Source organism: Mus musculus, chromosome 8 (assembly GCF_000001635.26).
Source record: "Mus musculus strain C57BL/6J chromosome 8, GRCm38.p6 C57BL/6J".
Classification (NCBI taxonomy): domain Eukaryota; kingdom Metazoa; phylum Chordata; class Mammalia; order Rodentia; family Muridae; genus Mus; species Mus musculus.
The window spans coordinates 123476178-123504113 of NC_000074.6; the positions used below are offsets into that span (position 1 = coordinate 123476178).

General features: G+C 48.8%; 1 protein-coding gene across 3 annotated transcripts; it reads left to right on the forward strand.

Annotated features, from left to right (window-relative positions):
- The first annotated feature begins 1684 nt into the window (after positions 1–1684).
- Afg3l1 (AFG3-like AAA ATPase 1) lies at positions 1685–27739 on the forward strand. Of its 3 annotated transcripts, NM_054070.3 has the most exons (17): positions 1685–1870; positions 4172–4259; positions 4894–4968; positions 8426–8511; positions 9712–9861; positions 11182–11250; positions 12024–12148; positions 13578–13848; positions 16364–16501; positions 16698–16851; positions 17651–17758; positions 18629–18754; positions 22411–22521; positions 23815–23930; positions 25056–25256; positions 25338–25532; positions 25671–27739. In NM_054070.3, exons 1-17 carry the CDS (start codon positions 1733–1735, stop codon positions 25887–25889), a joined length of 2370 nt encoding a protein of 789 aa, NP_473411.2. In that variant the 5' UTR covers positions 1685–1732; the 3' UTR covers positions 25890–27739. The 3 variants fall into 3 exon arrangements, 2 of the variants coding, with proteins under 2 accessions (NP_473411.2, XP_011246578.1); NR_028260.1 differs by lacking the exon at positions 23815–23930; XM_011248276.2 differs by lacking the exons at positions 1685–1870; positions 4172–4259 and having other exon boundaries at positions 4951–4967; positions 8424–8511; positions 25671–26001.
- Positions 27740–27936: the final 197 nt, after the last annotated feature.

Genomic DNA, 27936 nt, shown 5'->3' on the forward strand with positions numbered 1-27936 from the left:
TGCACCCAAAAATCACGAAGGACCATCTCTTGATGTAATTACATGAGGATGTTTAATGACGGAGCTCCGGACCGACATGCATCCCACAAAGGAGATAACGGATGTCGGCCACGAGGCTCGAAAGCTAGGGGTTTTTATGGGGTAAGGGGCTTAGGGGTGTGGAATTCAGCATAGTGACACACTATTGGCTTATTTAAACATTAACAGAAAGATTACATGTTAGCAAAAGGGCATCAGGACTTTGTTCCTGTGGGCTAGGGGCTTATCTTGTTCACATAGCAACCAGTTGATGTATGACTTTACCCGGCATCAAGGGGCAGTGGACAGAGGGGAGGTTCCAGCCAGGTGGTGTTGACCCAGACAAGATAGCCCTGCTTGTACAATCAAGCTGTTCTTAGGAATGTCTTAACAACAGCCCTGTCTGTTCTGCTTTGTTCTCAGCCCCAGGCCACGGGCTCATAGACAACTCTTTTACATGAATCACAAGATACAAAATCTCATTTTCTTTTATCACCATCTCCCACTCCAGCGCGGTATGGTGAGGCGGGAGGGATGCCTCGGCACATCCCTTTCCCTGAGTTATCAGCCACAGGACAGGTATAATGTAGAACAGTTTATTTGGGGGCATGGGAAGGGAGTTGAGAAGGGAGTAGAGGCAGTCAAAGAGAGAAAAGAGAAGAGGAGAGGAGAGGCTGGCCAGGAACCCGTGGAGAGGAGGAAGGAGGGAGGAGTTGGGGAGAGAGGGAGAAAGGGGTCAGGGAGAGAAGAAAGTCTGAGAGAGAGAAGGGGAGAAGGGGCAGAGAGAGCGAAGACATGGAGGGGGGTATGGGAGTAGGGGTCGGGTTGGGAGGGAACAGACCCTTTTATAGCAAGCCAGGCCTTGTTGCTAGGTAACCGTTGGGCGGAGCATAGAAGGACTGCTAACACTATGGGTGACAATGGTCTTCTCCCGGGCATCTGTACCTTTGAAATGTAGTCAAGGTAGAATCTGAGTACACGCAGATGCCACGTGTGTCGTGGACAGCCCCACTGTCCAGAAACTGGTTCATCCTGAACACCCACACCTCCCTAATGCCAAGTCCAAATTGCTAGTCCGCACAACTGCAGGCAAATCAAAACTGGGGTGACTCTATATACCAACCAAGTGCTCTCCCGCAGAGCAATGCCACAGGCCCTCACGCTGCTCCAGACCGTCCCGTCGCTCCCTGCGCATCCGCAGGAATAAAAATGTTGTTAAGTAAAATTAAACAAGGGTCTATGACGTGGATCAATGAGACAAGTCGTGCACCAAATAACAGTTCCTTTGTTCACGATAGGTCTCGAACCACATCTAGTCTGGATGTAAAATACCGGGAGCACCTCCAACCGGTAATACTAGTACCCTCAACCAGGGAGAAGTAGCCTCAAAATTTAATTACGTGAGCCGCGTTACCCCGAGGACCCACCGAAGCCATTGATGTCGTTGACAATGCAAAATTTAAAATACGTCTAAAGGCCCTTGGTGTCTAGGTCAAGTTGGCCGCGGACCATCCGCCATCAGCTGTCAGGCAGCGCGAAGCGACACTCGGGTTCAGGATCCTAAGGAGCACGGCCGCGAACCAGACACCCAAAGAGAGGTCCGAGCCGATGCGGCGGCCAGCTGCGCACGCGCGCCCCCGAGGGCGTGGTGCACTATGATCCGCCTGCTGCGCGTGCGCGCGCCCAGGGGGCGGCGCGAGGTCAGGGCCGGGGGATGTTACTGCGGCTGGTGGGGGCGGCGGGCAGTCGAGCCCTGGCCTGGCCTTTCTCCAAGCTGTGGCGATGTGGCGGATGCGCAGGGAGCGGCGGGACGGTCTGGAGCAGCGTGAGGGCCTGTGGCATTGCTCTGCAGGTGAGCAGGGCAGCGCTGGGGCCACGGGTTCCGGGCGGCGTGGCGGGGGCCGCGCTGGGCGTCGCGGTGACGTCATCGGCCTGCGGCTGGGCCGGGCGCAGCGTCTTCCCGATTTCTGCCTCCGACTCCACTAGTGTCTACCTACGGCTGATCGGAACACTTGAGCGGGTGCGATCTAGCCATTATCCAGTTAGCTATTGCAGGGCCCCACTTAAAAGGTAGTAGCCTTTATTCATTAAGGAGGCGTAGGTCTCCATACTAAGCAGAGAAAGATGGCCACCATGGAATTCCCGCCACTGATGCTTCATTTTTTAGATAGTTTAGCCTTACTAGATATTTTATCACCCCTCACAGGTACATCTGCCAGTAGTAAGGAGGCTCACCACGGCGAAAGGGAATATCCATGCAGATTATCCATCTTCAAATAAATGCGTGTTACCATCACAGGGGCCATACAGCCGTTCTTCCTCAATTCAGTTTTGGTCTTGTTCCCTCTTAATATGACAGTAGTGTGGTGTAACGGTCCATGAGCAAATGTCCATTTACCCCAGCTAGGGCACTCACGATAGGTCAAAATGATTCCATTCCTCTAGCTTTGTGAACCAGTGAGCTTATTGGAATTAAATATGGCCGCACCGGGGAAGGTTACTTAACAGGAGTGACTCAAAAGCAGTTTCATCGATGAAAGGCTCACATACAGGTCACAACGCAAGGCGAACCTACAGTCAGTACCACTGAAGAGGCTCCCTCCCCTCAGCAGTTCTTTCCTGCCTGTAGAACTTTGGGTCTGGGGGCCCGTGGATTTTTTTTTAAGCTTCTGAGCATAAGGTTTATGGGGCTTCTTGAGGCTTAAGAGCTTCCCTCTCTGTAGGGGGGAATCTCTGGGTTTGGAGGAGGTAGCTGCACAGTGGGTCGGGAAAATGCCCTCAGGTTTGTTTCTAGTGCTGTGCATTGCACAGTCATTTCAGGTCATGTCGCACATCCTGTTCCGGTGGGTGACCCGTTGAAGATCAGTCATATAGTGATTGTTATAGACAGTTCTGAGTTGCTGTGGGCCAGTGTCTTTGTGAAAGAAGTACATTGGATGGACTTTGACTTGGTTGGGTGGCTTTTCGTGGCGAGACATCAGAGTGCCCACTCACCCTAGACAGAGCACTGGTAACAGACCAAAGAAAGGTGTTGTGTGACACTGCTCTTAGGGAACAAACATTACCCACGGCAGATAGGGAGCGGGCAACAGACCACGGTAGAGTCCATCTGGTGAACTAGTGAGTTTTGGTGGAGTTACTTACAGAAATGACTCCAACAGCTGCATCATCAGCGCCCATCCCAGTGTGGGATGGCAGACAGCTCAGGAAAGCTGGAAACAGAGTACTCTGCTCGTTCAGCAGGTTAGAGAGTGACCGTTCCTAGAGCCTGTTCCAGGCAGCTCAGTCTCTGCTTCACCCAGGTTGCCAGGCTACTCTCCACTTCTCAGGCAGCTGGGCACTTATCAGAGTCTGTCTTCACTGTGTAGACAGGGTTTCTCTGCATATCCCTGGCTGTCGTGGAACTCACTTTGTAGACCAGGCTGGCCTCGAACTCAGAAATCCGCCTGCCTCTGCCTCCCGAGTGCTGGGTTTAAAGGCATGCGCCACCATATAATAGTAATATATTTATATAACTATATTATTTATAGTACATATTAGTTATCTATTTATATAACTTTACAATACAATGTTGTTTATAATATATATTAGCTATATATATATATATATATTTTTTTTTTTTTTTTTGGGGGTGGTGGTTTCAAGACAGGGTTTCTCTATGTAGCCCTGGCTGTCCTGGAATCATGCTGTAGACCAGGCTGGTCTCGAATTCAGAAATCCACCTGCCTCTGCCTCCCAGGTGCTGGGATTAAAGACGTGCGCCACCACACCCGGCTCAGCCCTGCTTTTTAATGTGTGTGTGTGTGTGTGTGTGTGTGTGTTTTAAAGGACTGGATCTCTGTGTAGTCCTAACTATCCTGGAACTCAGTGTGTAGACCAGGCTAGCCTCAAACTCAGAAGAGCTACCTGCCTTTGCCTCCCAAGTGCTGGGACTAAAGGTGTGCCCGCCACTGCCCGGCTGGATATGATACCCAGAAAAAATTCTTTATAAGTTTTTACAGTAACTTTAGTTGATATTTATTCTGTTTGGATATTTAAGTAGGCAACTAAAGCGACAGGCTCATACCTCAGCTTGAGTTCTGTCCCTTGCATCCTGTCCTGGCCACTCTTGAGAGGATGCAGTGTTGGTCACTAATCATGTCTCCTGTTTCAGGGTCATCTGGGGAGATGCTCGCAGCAGCTGGCTCTGCAGGGAAAACTGACTTCATTTTCCCCGAGGCTGTATTCAAAACCTCCCAGAGGTACCGAACTACCTACCTTCACTAGCGCCATAACGTGATAGGACTAGAGTGACTTGCTCAGTGTCTCCCAGCTGACTGAGCAGGTGACGAGGGAGAGTGCCATCTAGAATGTCCCCATTCTCCCCTTTCTAGTTGGCATATTGAGCCACTATAGCGCCTGCATGCCTTTCCTACTTTGATCTAACATTGACCCTGGCGAAAGTGAAACCTTGAGAGGGATATACTACTGGATGAATCTTTTGGGAGACGTGGGAATAACTTTCTGCATAGTCAATCCAGCCTCATGTTTGAAAAGTAAAACAGGTGTTATACAGCCCAGTTTACCTGGAGCACAGTGCTCTGCTTGGAGCAAGCCACAGACCCGTGCTTAGTGTTCTGAGCAAAGGGGCTGTAGCATCTAGAGACCTAGATCTCGAGAGTAGAAGGACATATGCCCGGCCCACGAGTCTGCGTCTGACCAGGGCTGCGTGTTGTAGGATCAGTTAACAGAGGGAAGAAGGGCAACTGTCCTCTTGCTTTCTCAGCCAGACTTGAGGACAGGATTGTTGCTTTTCTGAGTGTGTGGTTTTTGGTTTTTGTTTGTGTGGTTTTGTTTCTTTTAAAAATGGTAGAATCTCGCCATTTTGTTTCTCAGGGTTTGAGAAGTTTTTTAAGAATAAGAAGAACAGAAAAAGTGCAAGCCCAGGAAATTCAGTACCTCCAAAAAAAGGTAAAACGTTCCATTTGATAAGTCAGACTGTCATGTTTTACAGTTGAGTATTTTTACTTTATTGTAAATGATTTACCTTTAGTATAAATATTAGCAGTGAATTAATCTGGTGGCTGTATTTTTTACCTTACGCTAGTCCTCAAAAACCACAGAGAGAGAAAAAAAAAAGTAAAAAAAAAAGCAGCTGGGCATTGTGGCACACGCCTTTAATCCCAGCACTCGGGAGGCAGATTTCTGAGTTCGAGGCCAGCCTGGTCTACAAAATGAGTTCCAGGACAGCCAGGGCTACACAAAGAAACCCTGTCTCAAAAAACCAAAACAAACAAACAAACAAACAAACCACAGAGAAACCAAGATTTAAAACTGCACTTCAATAGCTGGGCAGTGAAATGATCTACTGTAGCCTCCTCTGCTAATCTGGCTGCCTCCCAGCCCCATCCCGTGGTACCTGGATAGCGTTATTGGCCTGGCATCTGTGATCTTTCTCCAGAACCCCTTCCTCGTGGCTTGTTCTCCTCGCTCTCCTCAATTATCTGAATGTCTCTTTCCTCTTTCCTTCCTCTGGTTGGCAGACATCCCACCCTAGTCTCTATTCTGCCCAGCCATTGTCAGTATTTATTGACAAAGCAGAGAATAAATGGTAAGAGTTGTTTACACAAACTTGAGACTGGAGATTTTTGTTATAAGCATCATAATGCCCTGTCCAGATTGAAAACAGATGAAGGCAGAGAAATCAACATTTGAGTAACACAAGGGTAAACTTGACACACTGTACAAACCATTATGCCTGCAGTTTGTTTTTATTCTATATGTATGAGTGTTTTTCCTGCACGTGTGTGTGTGTTTGTGTGTGTGTGTGTGCACGCCTGGTCTCCAGAGATGCCTGAAGTGGGCATCTGATTCCCCTGGAAGCTGAGCTACAGACAGTTGTGAGGTGCTGGGAACTGAACCTTTCTTGTCTTCTGGAAGAGCAGCCAGGTCAGTTAACACCTACGCCATCTCTCCAGCCCCTTCTTTGAGGGTTTTTTTGTTTTTTGTTTTTTCATTTTTGTGTTTTGAGAACATGGTCTTACTATGTAGCCTTCCATGACTTGAAACTCATAGTATAGACCAGGCCCATCTCGAGCTCACAGTGCTCTGCCCGCCTCTGCCTCCGGAGTGCTGGGATCAAGGTTGTGCTTTACTGTGCCCGGCAGCTTTGAGTGGTTTTAAAGCTGTGACTGATGTTGGGGTTTATTTCCCTGAGAAGGGAAGAACAGGCACCGTGTCTGTGTGACAAGTGCCGCCTCCTGTCCCCAAGTCAACCTCTGTCTCGTCTTGGTCTTTACCGCTCTTTCCTCAGCTTGTTTAGATGGAAGCTTTGATTGATGGAGCATCTATTTTTTTTTCTTTTTTTTAAAATGTTTTTGTTTGGGACAGGGGTTTTGTGTATAGCTGTGGTTGTTCTGGAACTCACTCTGTAGACTAGGGCGGGTCTCGAACTCAGAGCTCTTCCTGCCTCTGTCTTCTAAGCTCTTAAAGGAACTAAAGGTGTGTGCCGCCATCACACAGCTTTAAATTTTTTTTAAATTAAATTAAAATTTTATTTTATTCATGTATTCAGGTGGTTTTTGTGCGTGAGTGCTGTGCACCACTAGTGTGCCTGCCTATGCTGGAGGGAGCCAGAAGAGGGCATCAGATGTCTGGGAATGGAGCGATAGATAATTGTGAGCCACCAGGTCTGCCCAGGGTATCAAGCCTGGGTCCTGTCTAAGGACATCCAGTGCTTCCAACCACTGAGCGTCTCTCCGGCCCCTGTGAATTACTTTTAACTTCAATCTCGGTTTAGCGGTTTGGATGGGTTTAACTGGTGAGTTTCACCTGCCTCAGTACCTCATGAACATCAAACAGTAAGAAATGCTTACAAGCTTATCAGGATGTATGGTGGGACCTCTTGCTACCATTTTTTTCAAGGCAAATGTTTTGTCTGGGAAAACTATGTGAACATTTTTCTGTCTCATTAGTTCATGTTGTCATTTCTGGTATCACCCTAGCCATTTCTGGACTTGTGTGGTAGTGTTTAGGATTGTTGGAGTGGCAACATGACCTAGAACTTGTATGAATATTGCAAAAAGAGGCTTAAGGGACAATAGCTCATCTTCGAGTTCATCGGTCAAAAGTGTACAGGTGGGCCAAGCATTAGTGATGCATGCATTTTATCCCAGTGCTTGAGAGGCAGAGGCAGATAGAGCTCTGTGTTTGAGGCCGGCCTGGTCTACACAGTGAGCTCCAGGACAGCCAGAGCTACATAGTGAGATCCTGTCTTTAAAAAAAAAAAAAGGAAAGGAAAGGAAAGGAAGAAAAAGAAAACAATGTATACACACAGGACAGGGTTTTCTGCTGACTGACTGACTGACTGCTCTTGAGAGCTGATGTCCAGCCTGCCTCATCTCTCCACCAAGTATAGCCATGGTGTTTTTAGCAAATAAATAAATAAATAAATAAATAAATAAATAAATAAATAAATAAATTGGTGTTAAAGTTTAGGACTGCCTAGCATTGTGGTGCATGCCTGTACTCAGGAGGCTGAAGCACGGGCATTGTAAGTTCTAGTTTAGCTTAGCCTGGGCTACCAAACAGCTTCTGTTTGAAGCCCGCAGAGCAAAATGTGACTGATACTTTTATGATCTAAAGCTGCTCTCAACGCGGTCTCCAAGTTCCCCTTCTTCCTCTCTCTCTCTGGGGTTTTGTTTGTTTGTTCAGGTACATTCTGCATAAATGTGTCTGTAGGCTGGAGCTCAGTACTGGGTCTTAATCACTTTTCAGGATAGCTTTAATTTTCCTAACTACATTTATTCATTGGCGTGTGGGGGAGGGGGAGAGAGGAGTTGTGGAAGGTGGAGAACAGCTTTTGGGAATTTGTCCCCTCCTTCATCACCTGCGTCCCGGGGATGGGAATGGGGTGCTTGTGCTTGGTGGCAAAGTCCTTTCCTGATGAACCATCTCACCAGCCTACACCTGGAGCTTGCTGGGTGGTCTAGGCTGACTGCCAGCATGCCTCAGGGAGCCTCTGTCTCTTCTGCCCTGGCACTGAGTCTGTAGGCACACACGTCAGTGCCTCAGAACTCAGATCCCCAACTTTGTGCAGCAGGCATGTAACTGACTCCCCCCCACCCCCCACCCCCTGCCCTGGTTTGGTTCTTGACTTCTCTTTTTTTTTTTTTTTTTTCTCCGAGACAGGGTTTCTCTGTGTAGCCCTGGCTGTCCTGGAACTCACTCTGTAGACCAGGCTGACCTCCAACTCAGAAATTCCCCTGCCTCTGCCTCCCAAGTGCTGGGATTAAAGGCATTTGCCACCACTGCCTGGCTTGACTTCTCATTCCCTGAAAATTTCTGTTTGTGTGGTAACATAAGATTCTTCTTTCTCTCCCTACATTCCCCGCGCCCCACCCCTTTTTTATAATCTCTGAAACTGTAGAACCAAAAAATGCTGGCCCTGGAGGAGATGGAGGCAACAGAGGAGGGAAAGGAGATGATTTTCCCTGGTGGAAACGGATGCAAAAGGTTTGTGTGTATCTGAAGACCAGAATCAGATGTGCTGTTCCTTCCTTAGAGGGTGTGGTTGCTGCAGAGCTGAGCCTTTGTGTGTCTTTGCCTTATTTCGTTCCTGCTATAGGACAAAATTGCTGTGAAGCTTGATTTGTTTGTTCTGGCTTTTTAAAATCATGGCCTACTTCTATAACCATGACTGGCCTGGAGCTCACTGTGTAGCCCAGGCTCGTGGGGAACCTCCTGCCTCTAGTGCTGGAGTTACAGGCGTGTACCGCCATGCCCTGCTCAGATTGAGTAATTTGTAAATGCTGTACTTTTATTCTCAGTTAGAGAGGCAGGAATGTGCTGTCCAGTATTTGTAGAGGTTCCATCCTTGATATCTTGCATATTGCTCTATCTGTAGAGGAGCAAGACTGAATCGTTATATGACAAGAAGGAACAGTCCATCCTTCAAGGCCTTTCAGTTGGCACACATGAAGATGGACTCCTACGACTCCATCTCAGAGGTCCCACCCTCGACACTTTCACCGCTGGTGTTGAGTCCAGTGGGGTTGTGAGGGACACAGACGCTCAAAGGTTAAGAAGTTTTTGAACCGTGTTAGGACTTCTGTCTGAATTAACAGATAAGAGATCAGCTTCTGCAAGGCTTGCTGGCCTTTACTTCTTTACCCCTGATACTTGAGAGGCAGAGCTCTGTGCATTTGAGGCAAGGCCGGGCTACACAGTGACTTCCAGTCTAACCAGAGCTGCATACTGAAAGGAGAAATTGTCATTTTCATAAAGTAACCATTTCTAAGGTGTGTTGTGTGTGTGTGTGTTGTGTGTGTGTGTGTGTGTGTGTGTGTGTGTGTAACTCAGTAGCAGCACCCTCAGCTAGTTTATGCAAAGCTCTAAATTCAGTCTCCAGTTTCCGTGCATGTGCACACAGTCAGTGGATAGGAGCTCCTCTGAGGATCCTAGCATCCACATTGGGCAGCTTATAACTGCCTGCAGCTCTAGTTCCATGGGACAAATACCCTCTTCTGGCCTCTGTGAACACCCCTTTCCCACACACACATGTACATACATTTAAATACAACTGAAAAAGAAAAAAATTTAAGCAATAAAGAAAGAAAGAAAGAAAGAAAGAAAGAAAGAAAGAAAGAAAGAAAGATAAAGAAAAAAGAAACCACCTGTTATTTAATTACAAAATGTGTTATCGTTTCTTCTTAGGGAGAATTTCCTTGGGACGACAAGGACTTCCGGAGCCTGGCTGTTTTGGGGGCTGGTGTGGCTGCGGGATTTTTATATTTTTATTTCCGAGATCCCGGAAAAGAGATCACCTGGAAACACTTCGTGCAGTATTACCTGGCCAGAGGTCTGGTGAGGAGACAATAGACTGTCTACTTGGGAAGAAAGCTGTGCTGGAGGGTTACGGTTCCCTCAGGGTGCTGTGAGCTCAGGGAGGGGCCGAGAGTCAGACCGCTGCGCTGCGTGATGACTGTCCTTAGAGGCCGCCTGGGGCATAGCCCAGGCGTGGGAACTTTCATAGGAAGAGCTCAGGCAGAACCCTGTCAGGCCTGCCTGCCTTCCGGCTGGGTAGACGCTGCTGTAACATCATGAGGTGCATTATCTTGTAGCTTGACTTTTACATTTTGGCTCTATCCATCAGTCTTTGGATTTCAGTCTCATGTCTGACTCACATCTTTTTCCCTCACTGTACCTCTGGCCTCTGTTGGCAGGTTTTTTTGTTTTGTTTTGTTTTGTTTTTCTCAGAATTTCTCTGTCCTAGCTGTCCTCACAGAGATCCACCTGCCTCTGCCTCCAAGTGCTGGGGTTATGCGCCACCACGCCCGGAGTATGATTTGTTTAACGTTTATTTGTTGTGAACAAAATACTTTTGAATCAGGATCAGGTCTGCACTTAGGATTTGACTGTGTTGGGTAGGAGCGATGGCTCAGCAGGTGTAGATGCAGGCAGGTGCTTGCTGTGCAGGCATGAGGGTCTGAGTTAAGATCCCCAGAGCCCCCACAAAAGCTGGACGCACAGCAAGGATGCCTGTGACCTTGTGCGCCTATGGGAAGATGGGAAGTGGGGAGAAGAGAAGCCCCGGATGCTTGTGGGTCAGATTGTCTGCAACACGCACTGGAGAGACAGACGGTGTCTAGAACCTACAGCAGTTGTCGGCCCCTTTCACAGGGTCAGCTAGACACACAGATATGTACATCACAGTTCTAACAGTAGTAAAATTACAGTTATGAAGCAGCAATGAGATAATCTTATGGCTGGGGTCACCGTGACAGGAGGAGCTGCATTAAAGGGTCACAGTGTGAGAAAGGTTGCTGCTCTAGAAGAAGGTAGGTGAGGACCAGCTCCTACAGCCGTCCTTTCTTGTCCATATGTGTGGGCGTGTGCACACGGATCTTACACTCCTGTCGGTATTAGACTGACTGTATTTAGGGTTTTAATGTAGTTGGGAACGGAGCTCAGACAGACCAAGTTTGAGAGACTTCCTGGTTTCTTGTTTGTTAAGGTGAGATAGATTCATGCCCCAGGCTTCGGAGAAACTGAACGTTAGCCTGGGCTGCGGCACTGTGGGATGGCGTTGTATAGAGTGCAGGTGTGCCATGACTGCAGAGCTATGGCTGCCTTGGGTTCTCTGCTGCTGCCTCAGCCTTTACAACTGCTCTTCTCTTTTTCCAGGTGGACCGGCTAGAGGTTGTGAACAAGCAGTTTGTGCGTGTTATTCCTGTTCCTGGGACGACATCTGAGGTGAGGGTGAATTTAAGGCCATGTGTCTCAGATACATACATACATTTGTTTGTTTGTTGAGCTATGTAACCCTGGTGTCTGGAACTATGCAGACCGGGTGGCCACAAACTCATAGAGGTTCACCTACCTCTGCCTCCTGATGAGGGCATTAAAGGCGCACTCCACCACACCAGGATGCCTTGCCTTCCCCCCCCCCCCCCCCCCTCCGAGACAGGGTTTCTCTGTATAGCCCTGGCTGTCCTGGAACTCACTCTGTAGACCAGGCTGGCCTCGAACTCAGAAATCCGCCTGCCTCTGCCTCCTGAGTGCTGGGATTAAAGGCGTGTGCCACCACGCCCGGCCAGGCTACCTTTTAAAAAAATCGATTTGTATTATTTTTAACTTTGTGTGTGCATGTCTGTGTGGGTGTGTGCGTGTGAATTCAGTGTTTACTGAGGCCGAGGCTCTTGATCCACTTGTAGCTGGAGTAATAGATGGTTGTGAGCCTCCTGACTTGGGTGCTGGGAACCACATTGTGGTCCTTTGCAAGATCAGTGCTCTCAGTTGCTGAGTCATCTCTCCAGCCCCTGGATATATTATTTTTAAAAAGCGTAAACTATATTTGTCCATTCAGTAGGTTACGTTGCCAGTTGGCAAACAGTCTGTGTTGTTCGTGCTGTTTACCTCTAGTGTCAGAGCTGAGGACAGAGAGCACGAGTGTGGACGAGTGTGTCAGAGCAGTCTCTGGGGGACAGAATGGTAGGTAGACTGAACTTCCCTTCTGGTCTCTGCAGAGGTTCGTGTGGTTTAACATTGGCAGTGTTGACACCTTTGAACGGAACCTCGAGTCTGCTCAGTGGGAGCTGGGCATTGAGCCCACCAACCAGGCTGCGGTGGTCTACACTACTGAGAGTGATGGGTGAGTTCTAGGGATGCGGAGGTCTGGGGGAGACTAGTGTTGACATCTGATTCTGAACATGAAACACTGAGTGTTTAATGGACTTTGGAGTGAGGGTTTTTTTTTTAAACATCTCATAGCCATTTGCTGACATGTACACAGTATCAATATTAAAAGAATGTTTTTTTGTTTTGTTTTTTGGTTTTTGGTTTTTTTTTTTTTTTTTTTTTTTTTTTTGAGACAGGGTTTCTCTGTGTAGCCCTGGCTGTCCTGGAACTCACTTTGTAGACCAGGCTGACCTCGAACTCAGAAATCCATCTGCCTCTGCCTCCCAAGTGCTGGGATTAAAGGCGTGTGCCACCACCGCCCGACTTGGTTTTGTTTTTTAAATGATTTTCTTTTATTTATTTATTTATTTATTTAATGTACATTGGTATTTTGAGCACATATGTGTCTGTGTGAGGGTGTTGGATCCCTGGGAACTGAGTTACAGACAGTTGTGAGCTGCTATGTGAATGCTAAGAATAGAACCAAGGTCCTCTGGAAGAACAGCCAGTCTTCTTAACCGCCGAGCCACCTCTCCAGTCCCAAGGATTCACTTTTTAAATAAGGGTGATTTGCACTTTTTTTTTAAAAGATTGATTTATTTATCTTATGTATATGAGTGCACTGCAGCTGCACAGATAGTTGTGGTTGCAGCTGTGACCGTGTGGCTGCTGGAATTTGAACTCAAGACCTTCAGAACAGCAGTCAGTGCTCTTAACCGCCATCTCTCCAGCCCTTGTTTTTTGTTGTTGTTGTTGTTGTTTTGTTTTTTTTGTTTTTTTTCTTGAGACAGGGTGTCTCTGTAGCCTGGGTTGTCCTAGAACTTGCTCTGTAGCTCTGTGGATCAGGTTGGCCTCAAATTTGAATTTGTCTTCCAAGTGCTGGGATTAAAGGTGTGCGCCACCCCTGCCCCGCATTTTGGTTTACTTTTATTTTTAAAATGTTTTGGTTTTGAGATGTAGTCTCACTGTGTTTGCTGTCCAAGTCTTAAGTTCTTGCTTTAAGTGATTCTCTCAGCCTCCCAAGTATACACCGTGGCACTGGCTTGTGCCTGTTTATTGCAAAGAGAATGCCAGGCAGACTTTAAAAAGTACTATACAGAAAAAATAAACATATCAGGTATTGATATTTTGCTGAGTCAGAGTCACCTGAGGAACGCATAGGCTCTGTCAGATCTGCTTGGTCAGAGCTAAGGCTTCTGCCCTACCAAGCCTTCTGTCAGGTGGGTCAGGGCAGGCAGTGCTGTTAGTTCTGGACAGGCCAGTTCTGTAGGCAGACTTCAGGACACGTTAGAAACTGCCTCTTTCGTGCAGTGAAAGTTTTAGTGTGGTTTTTTTTCTTTCTGCATGACAACAGAACTTTCTCTTAAGTGAACGTAGCAAATGGTTTTCTTTGATTTTTGCAGCTCTTTTCTTAGAAGTCTTGTGCCCACTCTGGTCCTGGTTAGCATCCTCCTATATGCTATGAGGAGGGGTCCAATGGGGACTGGTCGCGGTGGGCGAGGAGGAGGCCTCTTCAGTGTTGGTGAGACAACAGCCAAGATCTTAAAGAACAACATCGATGTGCGGTTTGCAGATGTGGCTGGCTGTGAAGAAGCCAAACTGGAAATTATGGAGTTTGTGAATTTCCTGAAGAACCCAAAGCAATATCAGGACTTAGGAGCCAAAATTCCAAAGGTATCATGTTCAGGAAACAGTGATCCAGTCTAGACTGCAAGATGAAGGACAGATTTCTGTGATGTAGAAGAGACAAATGTTTAACAAAGTTTCTTTTTCCTTAAGTTTCTGTTAATTACAATGGAGGACAGAAATAGCCCCTCCAGTAAAATGGCCGGTGCTTGTAGTTCTAGCGCTTGGGAGGTGAAAGTTCAGGGCTAGCCTAGGCCACATAATGAGTCCATGGTTAGCCTGTGCTATAGAGTAGATGACACTGTTTCAGAAAACAAAACAAAACAAAAAACCCACATCTGTTGTTTGTTTTTCTTGTTCCCCTCTCACCTACAATGTCCTAATGGTAATCTAGCACCCTGAACTCTGACACGAGGTTTGTTGTTCGGACCAGGTCTCGCTATGTAGCCCAGGTTAGCAAGAGTCTCACTATGTAGCCCAGGCTGCTTCCTCATAGAGCTTCATCTGCCTGTCTCCCCAGTCCTGGGATTAAAAGCATACAGCACCACGTTCAAAAGAAACAAACCATCTTAGATCTTTTTCTCAAGGGTGGTGTTGGTAAAGACACCTAACACCAAGCCTGATCCCTGGGTCTGAAGGAGAGAAGGAGAGAGAGAGAGAGAGAGAGCCACTTTCAGAGCTGTCCTCTGACCTCCACATGTGTTCAGTGGCGTGTATGTGCCCACTCATGCACATTAATAAACACATACATTAAGTTGGGTGTGGTGGCTCTGTGGGGGAAGGAACTTAGCCACCAACCCTGACGGTCTGGGCTCTTTTGCTTGCTTGCTCCTCCCTCTCTCCCTCCCTCCCTCCCTCCCTCCCTCCCTCCCTCCCTCCCTCCCTCCCTCCTTCCTTCCTTCCTTCCTTCCTCCCTTCTGAGAAAGGCTTTCTCTATGTAGCCCTAGCTGTCCTCAAACTTACAGAGAGATCTGTCTGCCTCTGCCTCCTCAGTGGCAACTCTTCTATAGAAAACCTTTCATTGGGGCTGGCTTGCAGTTCATAGGTCTAGTCCATTATTGGCTGGTAGGAAGCATGGTGCCATGTAGGCAGACATAGTGCTAGAGGAATGGCTGAGAATTTTACTTCTAGTTTGGTAGGCAGCAGTGGGAGAGAGACAGAGACAGACTGGGGCCTGGCTTGAGCCTCTGAAACTCAAAGCCCACCCTCAGTGACACACTTCCTCTAACAGGGCCACGCCTCCTAGTAGTGCCATTTCCTGGGATCCTGTTGGGTTTTATTGGTGTTCAAACCACCACAAGGAGGAACGAGTGTATTTCATCTCGACTTCCCAGTAAGAGTTCATGAAGCATTTCAGGGTGGAGCTGAAGGAGGGCAGGTGCCGGGAGGCTTGCTCTGGAGGAATATGGCTTCCTGGCTGCTCCCCGTGGCTTACTCACCTGCGTCTTTGTACAACTCAGCACCATCTGCCCAGAGGAAGCACCACTCGCAGTGGGCGAGGCCCTCCCACATCATCAAGGAAACACCACACAAACCTGTCTACCAGCTAGTCTGCTGGCAGCGTTTTCTCAACTCTGGTTTCCTCTTTGCTGATGGCAAGGTGTGCCACAGCGTGTTTGTGTGTGTGTGTATGTGAGAGAGAGACAGGCAGGCAGACAGACAGTTGTGGACAGTCTCACTCTCCACTCTGTTTGAGGTTGTTTGCTGCCGTGTGTGCCAGGCTGTGGTTTCACGGATTCTCCTGTCTCTGCCTCCATTTTATGTATGAGTGCTGCTATTGTGCCTGGCTTTACACTGATTCTGGGGAGTCACACTTGGGTCCTTCGCTGCCTGCCCTGGATAACTGAGGGGGCCACTCAGAATGAGGTGTGTCCACTCTTCAAGCCAGAAGGGCTTGGGCAAGATTCTCTGGCCAGGTTTCAACAGGCAGTTGCACTTCCCCCTGGGCGGCCGTAGGGGTGGGTGCTGTTGTTTCAGAGTGCAGCCAGGCAGTCATCACTATGAAGTGTTCTGCTACTGGGGACCAGCAGCTACTCCTAGACCTGTTTCTCCATGGTGAACGCATTCATTGTATTTGTGTATGTGTATGTATGTATGTATTCGCGTGCACACATGCAGGTTTGTGTACGTGCATATGGAGAGGGGGTGGGCCAGAGGACAACTTTGGGTGTCATTTCTTAGGAGCCCTGTTTCGAGAGAGTGTCATCTGGCCCATGGGAGTCACTCTGCCTTCCTGACACTGTGACTACACTGTGATTGCTGTGCCCGGCTTTTTACATTGGTTATAGAACTCAGATCTCTGTGTTTCCTTACCACCTTACCCCTGTGAGCCACTTCTCCAATCGTGTGCATTGACTCTTTAAAGCGAAAAGAACCTCCATCTACAAATCCTAGGCTCTGTATGTGGTGTGTTTGATAAGATTCATGTTAGTCCTAGAAGTTGCCCGTGTATGTTAGGAAACAAATTTCTTTTTAGATGTAAATAGAAACGGGGCTTGTTCCCAGTGTGCTGTCTGTCTGTCTGTCCATCTGGAGAGCTAGCTGTCTTTTTTATTTATTGCAGGGAGCGATGCTCACTGGTCCACCTGGTACTGGCAAAACACTTCTTGCAAAAGCAACTGCTGGGGAGGCCAACGTGCCCTTCATCACCGTGAATGGGTCGGAATTCCTGGAAATGTTTGTTGGTGTTGGGCCAGCACGGGTAGGTAATCAGCTACAGAGGGCTCCAGCACACTTCTTGCCCAGGATCAGTCATCTCGGGTAGCTTTAGGCTTTGTGTGGGACAACCCCAAGTGCTTCCATCGGAGATGTGCTGCTGTATCACGGGAGGCTCTGGGTGAGCTGTTTCACGTGTGATGAGAATGAATAACAAAGTTGGGTCTGGGTTTCTTTTCCAGGTCCGTGACATGTTTGCAATGGCCCGAAAACACGCTCCTTGTATTTTATTCATTGATGAGATTGATGCAATTGGCAGAAAGCGAGGCCGTGGCCACCTGGGAGGCCAGAGTGAGCAGGAAAACACTTTAAACCAGATGCTTGTGGAGATGGACGGTGAGTGGATCTGCCGGGCTCGGTTTCCATAGGAGTGTATATGTCCTTACATATTTATATCTCTTACTGTGTAGGCTGACTCAGAGCTCTGCCCCTTCCCGCCTCCATCTCAGTGCTGGGAGTACAGGCGGGCACCACCATGTCTGGGTGATGCCTTCTGATTTTTAGGAAGAACTCTCTCAAACAAATATGAGCAAGCAGTCAGAGTTTGATCCACATAGAGCTCCTCACTGTACAATGGGAGATCTGTTCCCCACCTGCCAGGAGGCAGGAGATTAGCTTGGATGAGGGCATCTGCTTCCCTGGGGAGGTGGCTGGTGCACATAAGTACGAGTGTCCTTTTGGTGCACGTAGGATAGAGGGGACTCAGCCATACTCCTTTCTCTTAGACCTTGTTCTGCTAACCTCAGAGCGATTCTAGCCAGGCCGCCCCTCCATGTCACATTGGGCATTGTCCCAGCTTCTGAGTTTGGAAAAGCTTCCACTGGATCTTTGGTAGATTTGTCTTCATTTTGGCTTTAGGATTGTGTTGAGGTCCGTAAGCCCTCCCTCGGTTATTTATTTTGCCAGAGAGTCACAGAATCAGTTGTACTTAGGTGTGATCCAACCAAGGACCACACAGCAAAAGTAGTCAAAGGGCAAGGCACAGGGAGAGGCTCATTGAGAGCAGATGCAGCAGCGTCCAGAGCAAGCGGTGGTGGTGTGGAATGGCCTAGAACAAGTGGTGATAGTGTGGAACAGCCACACAGGCTCTGGTCTTGCCTGGGCTCTGTCGCTAACCAGCCTCCCTTCTGTTTAGGGTTCAACTCTTCCACTAATGTGGTAGTGTTAGCCGGCACCAATCGCCCTGATATCCTTGACCCAGCCCTGACACGGCCTGGCCGGTTTGACCGTCAGATCTACATCGGTGAGTGCATGTGTGTCTTAGGTGTGGCACTCAGTCCCTGAAGTTAAAGTCATGAGGAACTCATTTTCTATGCTGGGTTTCGTGTGACATTTTGGGAATGATAGTTGTGGTTTGACCTCTCTAGATATCCTTGTAGTGAATACAGGTAAGAGGGGTGCAGGGCGTTTCTCTTGTCCAGGTTTTATTTTCATTTAGGTTTATAAAGCCTTGATACTTTAGTTATCAAGGATTTACCCCTTCTCCTTTTCCCCGAAGGTCAAGGATATTAACCTTCCCTTAGCATTTCCCAAGTGGAACACATTGATCTTGTGTGGACATTACCTGTGTTCAGGACAGTCTCTGTTGGGTCACGTGGCCTTGGGCAATGGATTTAATATTAGAAGGTGGGAAGGTTTGTGTTTGTTTGCATTTGTTAGAGTGTGTGCAAGAGTGTGTGACTCTGTGTGTGTGTATGAGACTGAGTGTGAGTGTGCATGTGTAACAGTGTGAGTGTGTGTATAACAGTGAGTGTGCGAGGCTGAGTGTGTATTGTGTGTGTGAGCGTGTGTGTGTGTTTGAGAGAGAAGAGAGTGTGTGTGTGAGAGTGTATATGTAAGAGTGTGTGCCATGTGTGTGTCTTTTACTGGTGATTGTCCCCAGTCCATGCTAATTCTACCAGTGAACTACATACCTAGTTCAGGAGGGTGTTTTGATGGCAGCATTGCGCAGTACAAGTACACTTAGGCTTTTTAGCCATTTCTAACCTGGCTGCAGTCACATGTTGGAGGCAGGAGCTCTGCCGCTGTTCTTGAAGGTTTGTGAGTAGTTATGAGGAAACCCATCCCAGAAGCTCTGAGAACATAATTTTGTATGCCTCCTTTTCTTTATTAGGTCCCCCTGATATCAAAGGCAGGTCCTCTATTTTCAAGGTCCACTTGCGTCCACTCAAGCTGGACGGAAGCCTCAGCAAGGACGCTCTTTCGAGGAAGCTGGCAGCTCTTACTCCAGGCTTCACTGGTGAGTGTGCTTGGCCGAGCGCTTGTGTAGCAGGGGCCGTTGTGCATTTAGCTGTGCATTCGGCCCTGGTAAATGCTCGCCCTGGTCTGTAGACCTTTGCCCTCCTGAGACGTTTCAGAGGCTTCATTTCTTCTTAGTTTAATGCCAGTTGGTACCCATCTGAGTTTGTGGATTTCTATTTAGACCTAAGTCTTTTCTACAGAGATGGAAAATAACATCTAAGGGAGGTACACTGAAGAGATGCGTTACATCGCACTGTGGTCTTGCCTTGACTCCATCTGGGGTGCTCTTCTGGCTTATCTTTTCCTCTCAAAACTTAGTCTCTGCCATTAGGGTTCTTGTTTCTCTACCAGGGTAGTTTGAACCTCCAAACTGGATGGAAGCTATGCAAGGGGTTTTTAGTCCTGTCTGCCTCTCTAGAGAAGCCCTCTGAAATCCCGTTGCCTCATCATTTCTGTGGCCAGTCATTTGCAGGTCTTCTGACCCACAGGTCTCTCCTTCTGCCCTATGGGTCATTAGCAGCGGCACCCCTCTGCTTCCCTATAGCGTCCTGCTCAGCACTGGGCCAGGCACACCCACACAGCATATGTTTGTCTGTGGCATAGTAGTGAGAAGTTCTTGCCAGGCTAACGTGAAGGGCTTTCTTGGTATTCTGTCTAGAGTGTCCTTCCTGGCCCATTTCTTGTCCCTTGTAGAGCTCAAGTGTCCACTTGCATGCCCAGCTATGAAACAAGAGTAAGTTACCCTGACTTCAGGTTTCCCTGCTGAGCCTCTAAGGATCTTCAGCTTATAGAACTAAGCAAGGAAATTCAACAGAGTTCCACCGTGGGGAGGGCTTAGAACTTCCCCATAGCTCACTGCGATCCATTCCACTTGAGCTTCAGGATGCCACCTCAGCAGAGTGTATTTCCTGGGCAGGAGAGATGGCTCGGTGGCTAAGATTGTTTGCTGCTTTTCCACAGGGCTAAAGTGTAGTTGCTCACTCATGGTGACACACACAACACACACACATACACACACACACGTAAATAATAAAATAAATCTTCAAAACAAAAACAAAGTTCCTCTCCTCCCTGAGACTCACTGTGCTTGAAGGGGGCAGCACATAACCTCTGAGGGCAGAGCTGTATCGTTGTTGTGACAGCATGAGCGTGTAGCATCCCACATTAAAGGAACTGTCGTACACTGTCAAAGAAACCACCATGACCGTGGCCTCCGTGGGCTCTTCCTGTCGAAGGCTGCGTCTCCCTCTGTATGATTTTGGATTGATCCCTGAATTGCTTGACAACATTTTTTTTTTCTTGGATGTTCCCCAGAAAAGAGACAGTTTAAACTTCTTCTCTTTCATAAAATTTCTCTCTTTCTACATACTTTTTGTCCTGCAATATATCAAGAAAAATAAAAGGTACTGAAAATTTAGGATGATGATTAACAGAAACCGTAACACCTTCCCCAGTACAACGTTAGGCAGAATAAGAGGTTTTTTTGTTTTGAGACAGGGTTTCTCTGTGTAGCCCTGCCTGTCCTAGAACTCACTCTGTAGACCAGGCTGGCCTTGAACTCATAGAGATCCACTTGCTTCTGTCTCCATGTGCCAACACTGTAAAATGGTCAGGTGAAAGGGCTCCTGGATCCCAGTAGCCCAGAGCGGAGAGAGAACCAGTTCCCAGGGTTTGTCCTTTGATCACCACCCTGCGCCCACATGCATACACAGGGCATAAATAAACACAATTTTAAAAGTTCTTAAAATTAAGTATCTAAATATTCTCAAAGATCTAAAAGAAAACACGGACAAAGAGCTAAAGGAAATCAGGAAAACCATTCCAATAAACAGAGAGTGGATGTATAGACGGATCCAAGTATAAGTCTGGAGCTGAGCCAGGCAAGTTGGCGCACGCCTTTAATCCCCGCACTTGAGGGGCAGAGGCAGGCAGATCTCTGTGAGTTCGAGACCAGCTTGGTGTACAAATTGAGTTCCAGAATAGCCAAGGCTCCACAGAGAAACCCTGTTTCAAAAAACTGAAGAAATAACCAAATAACTAAATAAATCTGGAGGTGAAAATTACTCTAAGAAGGCTGTGGGACTTACTGGAAGGACAGTAGGAGGGTTGGGCAGGCAGATGACAGGGATAGGTCAAACCAAATGTTCAAGTCTGTGGACCAGAAAGAAGAAAATGGAGACTAGGAAGAGCCTCGGCCTGTGGCAGCCCAGCACCACCTGTTAGACTTGTGGAAGGGACAGGACAGAAAATAAACACAGAGGAATATTTAAAGATGTGACAACACAAAACTTCCCAAACTAGATAAAAGACATGCATACATATGTCCAAGAAACTCAGTGACCTCAAATGCAGGAATAAACTCAGGTCCAGAGAGAGACTGGAGAGGCGAGGATGAAACCCAAAAGGAAGCAGAGACGCGAGCTTCCGAGTGACACGGGGTCCTCCGTGATGAGCTCCTGCTTCTGTTTAGAAACAGGAGACTGAAGCAGTGCTGAGAAACCGTGACTGCCAGAGTTCATTGACACATTGTAAAAGGCAGGAGGAGCATTCTGTAGATCTGCCCTGTATGAAATGCAGGCAGCTCTCCAGGCCGAAGCAGGAGGCTGAGTGATGGTAACTTGAGGCCATAAGGAGAAACACATTTGCAAAGGTGGCTGCATAGGTGCGTTTTTTTATTTGTGATTTATTATCTTTTGGTTTATAACTTTTTCCCGTAATATTTTTTTAAGTTACAGAAAATCAATTGTAGGTCTGTAGTAAGGAGCACAGTCCGTGACTCCTTTGGATGCCTACGAAGTGGGGGGAGGTAAGAAGAGCAGAGTGTGTTCTTCTGAAAGCCAGAAATGAAAACACTGGTACTGAGTTTTAGAATTAGAAGTGGCGCTAGCTGCAAGGGCCTCCTAGTGGCCAGATGAATCTTGTGAAAGCTGAAGGACTCACACTTTGCCACACAGGCACTGTTGTTGTGTTTTATGGAGCCAGGTGTGGTGAGGTGGGAGGGGTGCCTCGGAGGGCCCATGCTGAGGCATCCCTTCCCCATGAGGGACCAGCCACACAATGTATAGTGTAGAATAGGGTTTATTTAGGGCATGGGGAGGGGATTTGAGAAGGGAGTAGAGACAGAGAAAGACAGAGAGAGATAAGGAGAGGAGAGACCATGAACTCATGGTGAGAGGGGGGAGGGGAGGGGGCAATGGAGAAACAGTTCAGGGAAAGGAGGGCAGAGAGAGTAAGAGGGTGGGGGGGGGGCAAGCAGCCCCTTTTGTAGTAAGCCAGGCCTACCTGGCTGTTGCCAGGCAACTGTGGGGTGGGGCCAAGAAGAAATGCTAACATTCCTCTGTTTTGGTGTAATTAAAAAAAGGAGCCAGGTGCCTTTAATCCCAGCACTCTGGAGACAGAGGCAGGCAGATTTCTGAGTTCGAGGCCAGCCTGGTCTACAATGTGAGTTCCAGGACAGCCAGGGCTATACAGAGAAACCCTGTCTCGAAAAACCAAAAAAAAAATAGTGACCAGTGAAGCAATTTCTGTCTAACGTCTGTGTCCTCGGCTGTGCTTTAACCTGGGTTCTACCTCAGATTTTTCCTTGATTGAAGTTGATCTCGGTGGAACGCCAGCAGCCAGAAACACTGACTTGACTTTCTTCTCCTGACTCAGGTGCTGATATTTCCAATGTTTGCAATGAAGCAGCACTGATTGCTGCCCGCCACCTCAGCCCTTCTGTCCAGGAGCGGCACTTTGAGCAAGCCATCGAGAGGGTCATTGGAGGTGAGCCTGGGAAGGGACAGGTGATTTTTGGATAGCCCAGCCTCATTTCAGCATACAGGAAACAGTTCCGTATGCTGAAACGTCAGAACCAGGGCTCTCCCACCACTCTCCGTCCCCTCTGGTGTGTACAGGCCCTGGGAAGCCAGACCTGGGATTGGGTATAGATCTCTGTGGGGGGAGGGGAGCAGAGCTTGGGTGAGTGATGGTTCCAAGGAAAAGCCTGTGCCAAGCAGGGGCCATCCTAGGATGCCTGGTGCTTGAGTTCTCTCGGGACAGCAGTTAAAGGAGTGAATGTTAGTGAGTTTTCTTCGTGGGCTCCTCTGTCCCCAGCCAGCACGCTGGCCACCTGCGTAGCTCAGACAGTGGAGCAGCTCTGCCAGCCGTGCAAGCCAGGCAGGAACTGATGAGACGGAGAGCTAGCTGCCAAATGATGATGTGGCTGGTCTGGTGTGGTTCCTAGAGAGGGAGTCGGGCAGATGGTTGTATAGATCCGTCCTCAGTCAAAAGCTGGCCAGGTTGGCAGTCATGTTTGAGCTTCATTCATCACTGAGGTTTTGTGTTGGCTTTGAAGAGTAATAGTTTGGAGGCCATGCAGTCTTGAGGGCTGCTCCAGCAGCTCGGGGGAGCTAATCAATCCGTCCTCGCAGTGGTGGTTATCTGCTCTCTCTGCCCAGCACCTGTTGTAAGTGTGCTCATTGGACCTTGAGAACAGCCTCTGTGTATCGCTTGGGTGTTGCCTCTTGATACGACACAGACAGCGATCCTGGGATTTGGACTTATAAGTTGGTTGGCTGAGAGTGGCTTGCTTTAAATATTTTGTTTTTAGATTTATTTTTATTTTTCTATGTGTGTGGATATTTTTTTGCCTATATGTATGCCTGTGTACAGCACATGTGTAGGACCCACAGAGGGGGTGGGATCCCTTTGGACCCGGAGTTACACATGCTTGTGAGGTGCTGTGTGGGTGTTGGGAACGAAGCCCTCGACTTCCTGAAGAGCAGCCAGTGCTTCTAACCTGCTGAGCCATCTGTCTGGCCCCCAAGTGGCTTTCTAAAACAGGATGAGTCAGGTTTGGGTACAGTGAGTGAATAGAGTGCCCTCCAGTTCTGGGAGATGGCTTTCACGCCCGAGTAGAGTAGAACGGAGCTGGTGCCGAGGGAAGCCTGTCTGACACGGGAGCGGTTCCTGACTGGCCTGGGACTGGGGTCTGGCAGGCAGTCCAGCTGGGTGCCGAGGGGGTTTGGGAGTGGACGTTCTGCCCTTGTTTCTCACTCCTTGGAATGTGGTTTGTAGGCCTTGAGAAGAAGACCCAGGTCCTACAACCCAGTGAAAAGACAACTGTAGCCTACCACGAGGCTGGGCATGCAGTGGTGGGCTGGTTCTTGGAGCATGCAGACCCTCTGCTGAAGGTCAGTTGCTCAAGCTGTGTTTATCAGCTGATGGCCTTGGCAGCCTCTGGGCCCAAGTACTGTCTCCAGCTTTCTAGGTGTCAGCCCATGTGGGTACAGCACACTCATGGATAGGGTTCTACAGCTGTTCTACTCTCCGTTCTGTGTGTGCGTGTGTGCGTGCGTGTGTGTGTGTGTGTGTGTGTGTGTGTGTGTGTGTGTGTGTGTGCGTGCGCGCGTGTGCATGTGTGCATGTGCACGTGCCTGTGTGTACACACATGTGATGGTCAGAGGTGGGAGCCAGTTTTCTTCTCCTGTATGGGTCCTGGGCATTAAACTGGTCATATGGTTTAGTGGTCAGAGCTTTTACTGCCTGAACTGTCCCCCAGCCTCCCTTAGTTTTCATGTAGTCATGGGTCTGTAATTTGTCAGATTCCTTTTGGGGCAGGGAGGCAGAGCAGGAGGTATTGGCTCTAGTTGGGGCTTAGCTTAAGCATTAATAAGCTTTGGATCTGACTCTTATGCAAGTAATTGTGCATTCAAATCCTGAAGAGCCAGTCAGACTCCTCAGACAACTCCATTGGTCTATAGAGGGCTGAAGCTCAGGGCTCTTAGCCTGCCATCCTCAGTCGTAAGGGGACCATGGCCACTTCAGGGCCTAGTGGATCAATGTTTGAGGCTCACAAAATCTAGGCTTTGAATTTTTTTAAAGATTAATTTTAGTTTTTTTTTTAAGACTTAGTGTATGCGTATGAATGTTTTGCCTACATGTTTGCTCTCAGCACAAGAGGGTCAGATGCCCTAGAACTCAGGAAATGGAGTTAAGGGTATTTGTGAGCCACTATGTGGGTGGTGGGAACTGAACCCAGGTCCATCTGTCGCAAGCCGAAGCCAGTGTTCTTCTTATCTGTTGAGCTGTCTCTCCTATTCTTTATTGTTGTGTGTATGTCTGGGTGTAGGTTTGCTCACATAAAGGTAGACCTCACAGAGTCCGCAAGGGGGCCTCTGATTTGGGGCTGGAGTTACAGATGGTTGTAAGCCACCCAATGTGAGTTCTGGGAACTCAACCTGTTTTTTTTTTCCCAAGAACAGTACGTGCTCTTGACCACTGACCCGTTTCTCCAGCTCCACGGTCTTATTTTTCAGGTGTCCATCATACCTCGAGGCAAGGGGCTTGGCTACGCCCAGTACCTTCCCCGCGAGCAGTTCCTCTACACACGAGAGCAGCTCTTCGACCGCATGTGTATGATGCTGGGGGGTAGGGTAGCTGAGCAGCTGTTCTTTGGTCAGATCACCACCGGAGCTCAGGACGACCTGAGGAAGGTCACCCAGAGTGCCTATGCCCAGGTGAGGAGCAGTGTCCCTCTGTGTGGCCCTGTGTGTGGCTGCCTTGGACACCACTTACCCCGGGCCCCTCCTATTCTTCAGATTGTGCAGTTTGGGATGAGTGAGAAGCTGGGCCAGGTGTCCTTTGACTTCCCCAGACAAGGCGAAACCATGGTGGAGAAGCCATACAGTGAGGCTACTGCCCAGCTCATTGATGAAGAGGTCCGGTGCCTCGTCAGGTCTGCCTATAATCGGACCCTGGAGCTGCTCACACAGTGCCGGGAGCAGGTGGAGAAGGTAAGTGGGGCCCAGGTTGGGGTGTGGACCATGCTGATCTCCGTGGGCCTACTTAGCTTAGGTTCTGTCATGGATCAGGACCACTAAGTGCATCCGGGTCCTGGGCACAGCAGCCTGACGGGTGGCCATCCTTTTCAGGTTGGCAGGCGTCTCCTGGAGAAAGAAGTGCTGGAGAAAGCCGACATGATAGAGCTCTTGGGCCCTCGGCCCTTTGCAGAGAAGTCCACCTATGAGGAATTTGTAGAGGGCACCGGCAGCCTAGAGGAGGACACATCCCTTCCTGAGGGGCTGAAAGACTGGAATAAGGGGCGGGAGGAAGGAGGCACTGAGCGGGGCTTGCAGGAGAGCCCTGTGTAGCCTGTGGCCACCGGGGCGGCTTATGACCACTGCTGACTGGGAGCTGCTCAGCCATCGCAGAGCAGCTGTCAGAGTAACTGAAAGACTAATTAAAACAGGTGACAACTTCGAACACACGTCTCAGATAAGACCATGCAAAATTCACAGAAAAGCTGCTAGACTCCAGCATCCAGCCAAGGAGATAGCTGAGGGAACAAAGGTGTGGCCTGCGACCATAGGCCCTGGACCTAAGGCTGGCCGGTTCTCCAGGTTCTGTGAAGCCTGAGTGATGTCTTTTTGGAGGGATTCCAGGTGTGGGGCTGTGAGGAGCTACATTGTGTTTGATTAAGTTTCCAAGTGAGCCTCTTACAGCTGCTTCTGAGGTAACCTGCTCAAGGGCTGAGCCCTGACTCAGCACAGATAAAGGTTGGTGAAGAAGTAAAGAAAACATAAGACAGTTAAGGAAGGAAGGCGAGCCGGGCAGTTGTGGATTAAAGGCAGAGCATGCCTTTAATCCCAGCACTCGGGAGGCAGAGGCAGGCTTGATTCCTGAGTTCGAGGCCAGCCTGGTTTACAGAGTGAGTTCAGGGCAGCCAGGGCTACACAGAGAAACCCTGTCTTGAAAAACCAAAAAAACAAACAAAAAACAAAAAAAATAAAAATAAAAAGGAAGGAAGCTGCTCAGCCCTTAGGAAGGAAAGCCAGCGCACCAGTAGATGTGCAGTGGAGGACAGGGACCGTGGCCACCCCACCTGTGGCAGCGTCAGAAATTCTGTTTCGTCAGTCAGACCTGGCTTCTAGCCTTTGGGTTTCTCTGCCTCACTGATGGGAGTGTCAGATTTAATTCCGTCTCACAGCAGTCCTTCCTTTCTCCAGCATCCATGCCCCCCCCCCTTTTGAACCACAGAGGGTGGTTTAGGTTGAGCCCTCTGGCTCTGGTGCATGGGGAGGGCTTTGGAACGCCAAGCCTCCGTGGGCTGCAAGAGGCCTCTCTTTCCTGTTAATCTGGGCTGTGTCGAGGCCTGCTCTGTGAGAGCCGAGTGCTTGGAGTGGAGCTTTGGGTTCCCTGGATGTTGTTGTGGACTTGCTCCAGGTTTCGGGGGGACACAGATCTCAGGGCTGCACCATCCGCTGCAATAGCCTGCGTTGGGGCTGCTCGTGGCCCTGGGGAGGAATCTACTTGCTCCCTTGACTCTGTAAAAGTGTGTGTGTGTGTGCATGTGATAGTGTGTCTTCCTCAACTGCTTTCTATCTCTACTGTTTTCCACTTACATCTGCACACGCACGCACCACGGTGCACATGCGCAGGGCACAGGACAACCTCTGGAGTCGGGGCTCTCCTCTGTGTGGGTTCCAGAGATCATCAGGCTTGGCAGAGGCGCCTCTACCCACTGAGCCATCTCGCCACCCAGTCTACCTTGCTTTTTAGATGGAGTCTCGTATTGAGTCTGGCTGTGTTTGCAGGTCAGCAAGCCCCAGGGATCCTCCCGTCTCTGCCTGCCCAGTGCTGGGATTGCAGGCTCACCTTTATCCTGGCCGTTCCGTGAACGATGCAGGGCTGTAGTGGATGTTCATGCTTGTGCACAGGCACGCTACCGACCCTCCTGCCTTTCAGCTGATGCCATAGCTTCCCGGGTGCCTGGCCAGGATGGTGGAGGCCTGTCCTTCTCTTTGGGGCCCGGCTAAGGGCCAGATTGGGTGGACTGGGTGTATTAGCTGGATGTAAAGACTATACTGGGTGTGCATGGTATCGCACATTCTCTAAACTGTCACGCTCGCCTCAGAGATGTCATCAGGAGACAGATACTTTCAATTTTCACTGTTTGTAAAGTGTACATTATTGAATTTTAAAAAAATTATTTCTAATTGTATGTGTATGGGAGTTTTGCCTGTATGTTTGTATGTATGTGTGTGTATGTACATGTGCAGCACATGCATGCAGTACCGATAGGGTCCAGAAGAGGGTGTCAGATCCTCTGGAGCTGGAGTTAACAGTTGTGAGCCACCATATGGGTGCTGGGTGTTAAACTTAGGTCCTCTGGAGGAGCAACCAGCACTCTTACCTGCT

What these genes read in the sequence shown, in the direction of transcription:
- Afg3l1 (NM_054070.3), top strand. Translation starts at nt 1,733, where the DNA reads ATGTTACTGCGGCTGGTGGGGGCGGCGGGCAGTCGAGCCCTGGCCTGG. An exon ending in TACACTACTGAGAGTGATGG is followed by an intron (nt 12,149 to 13,577) that starts GTGAGTTCTAGG and finishes TGATTTTTGCAG; the next exon opens with CTCTTTTCTTAGAAGTCTTG. An exon ending in TCTTACTCCAGGCTTCACTG is followed by an intron (nt 18,755 to 22,410) that starts GTGAGTGTGCTT and finishes CTCCTGACTCAG; the next exon opens with GTGCTGATATTTCCAATGTT.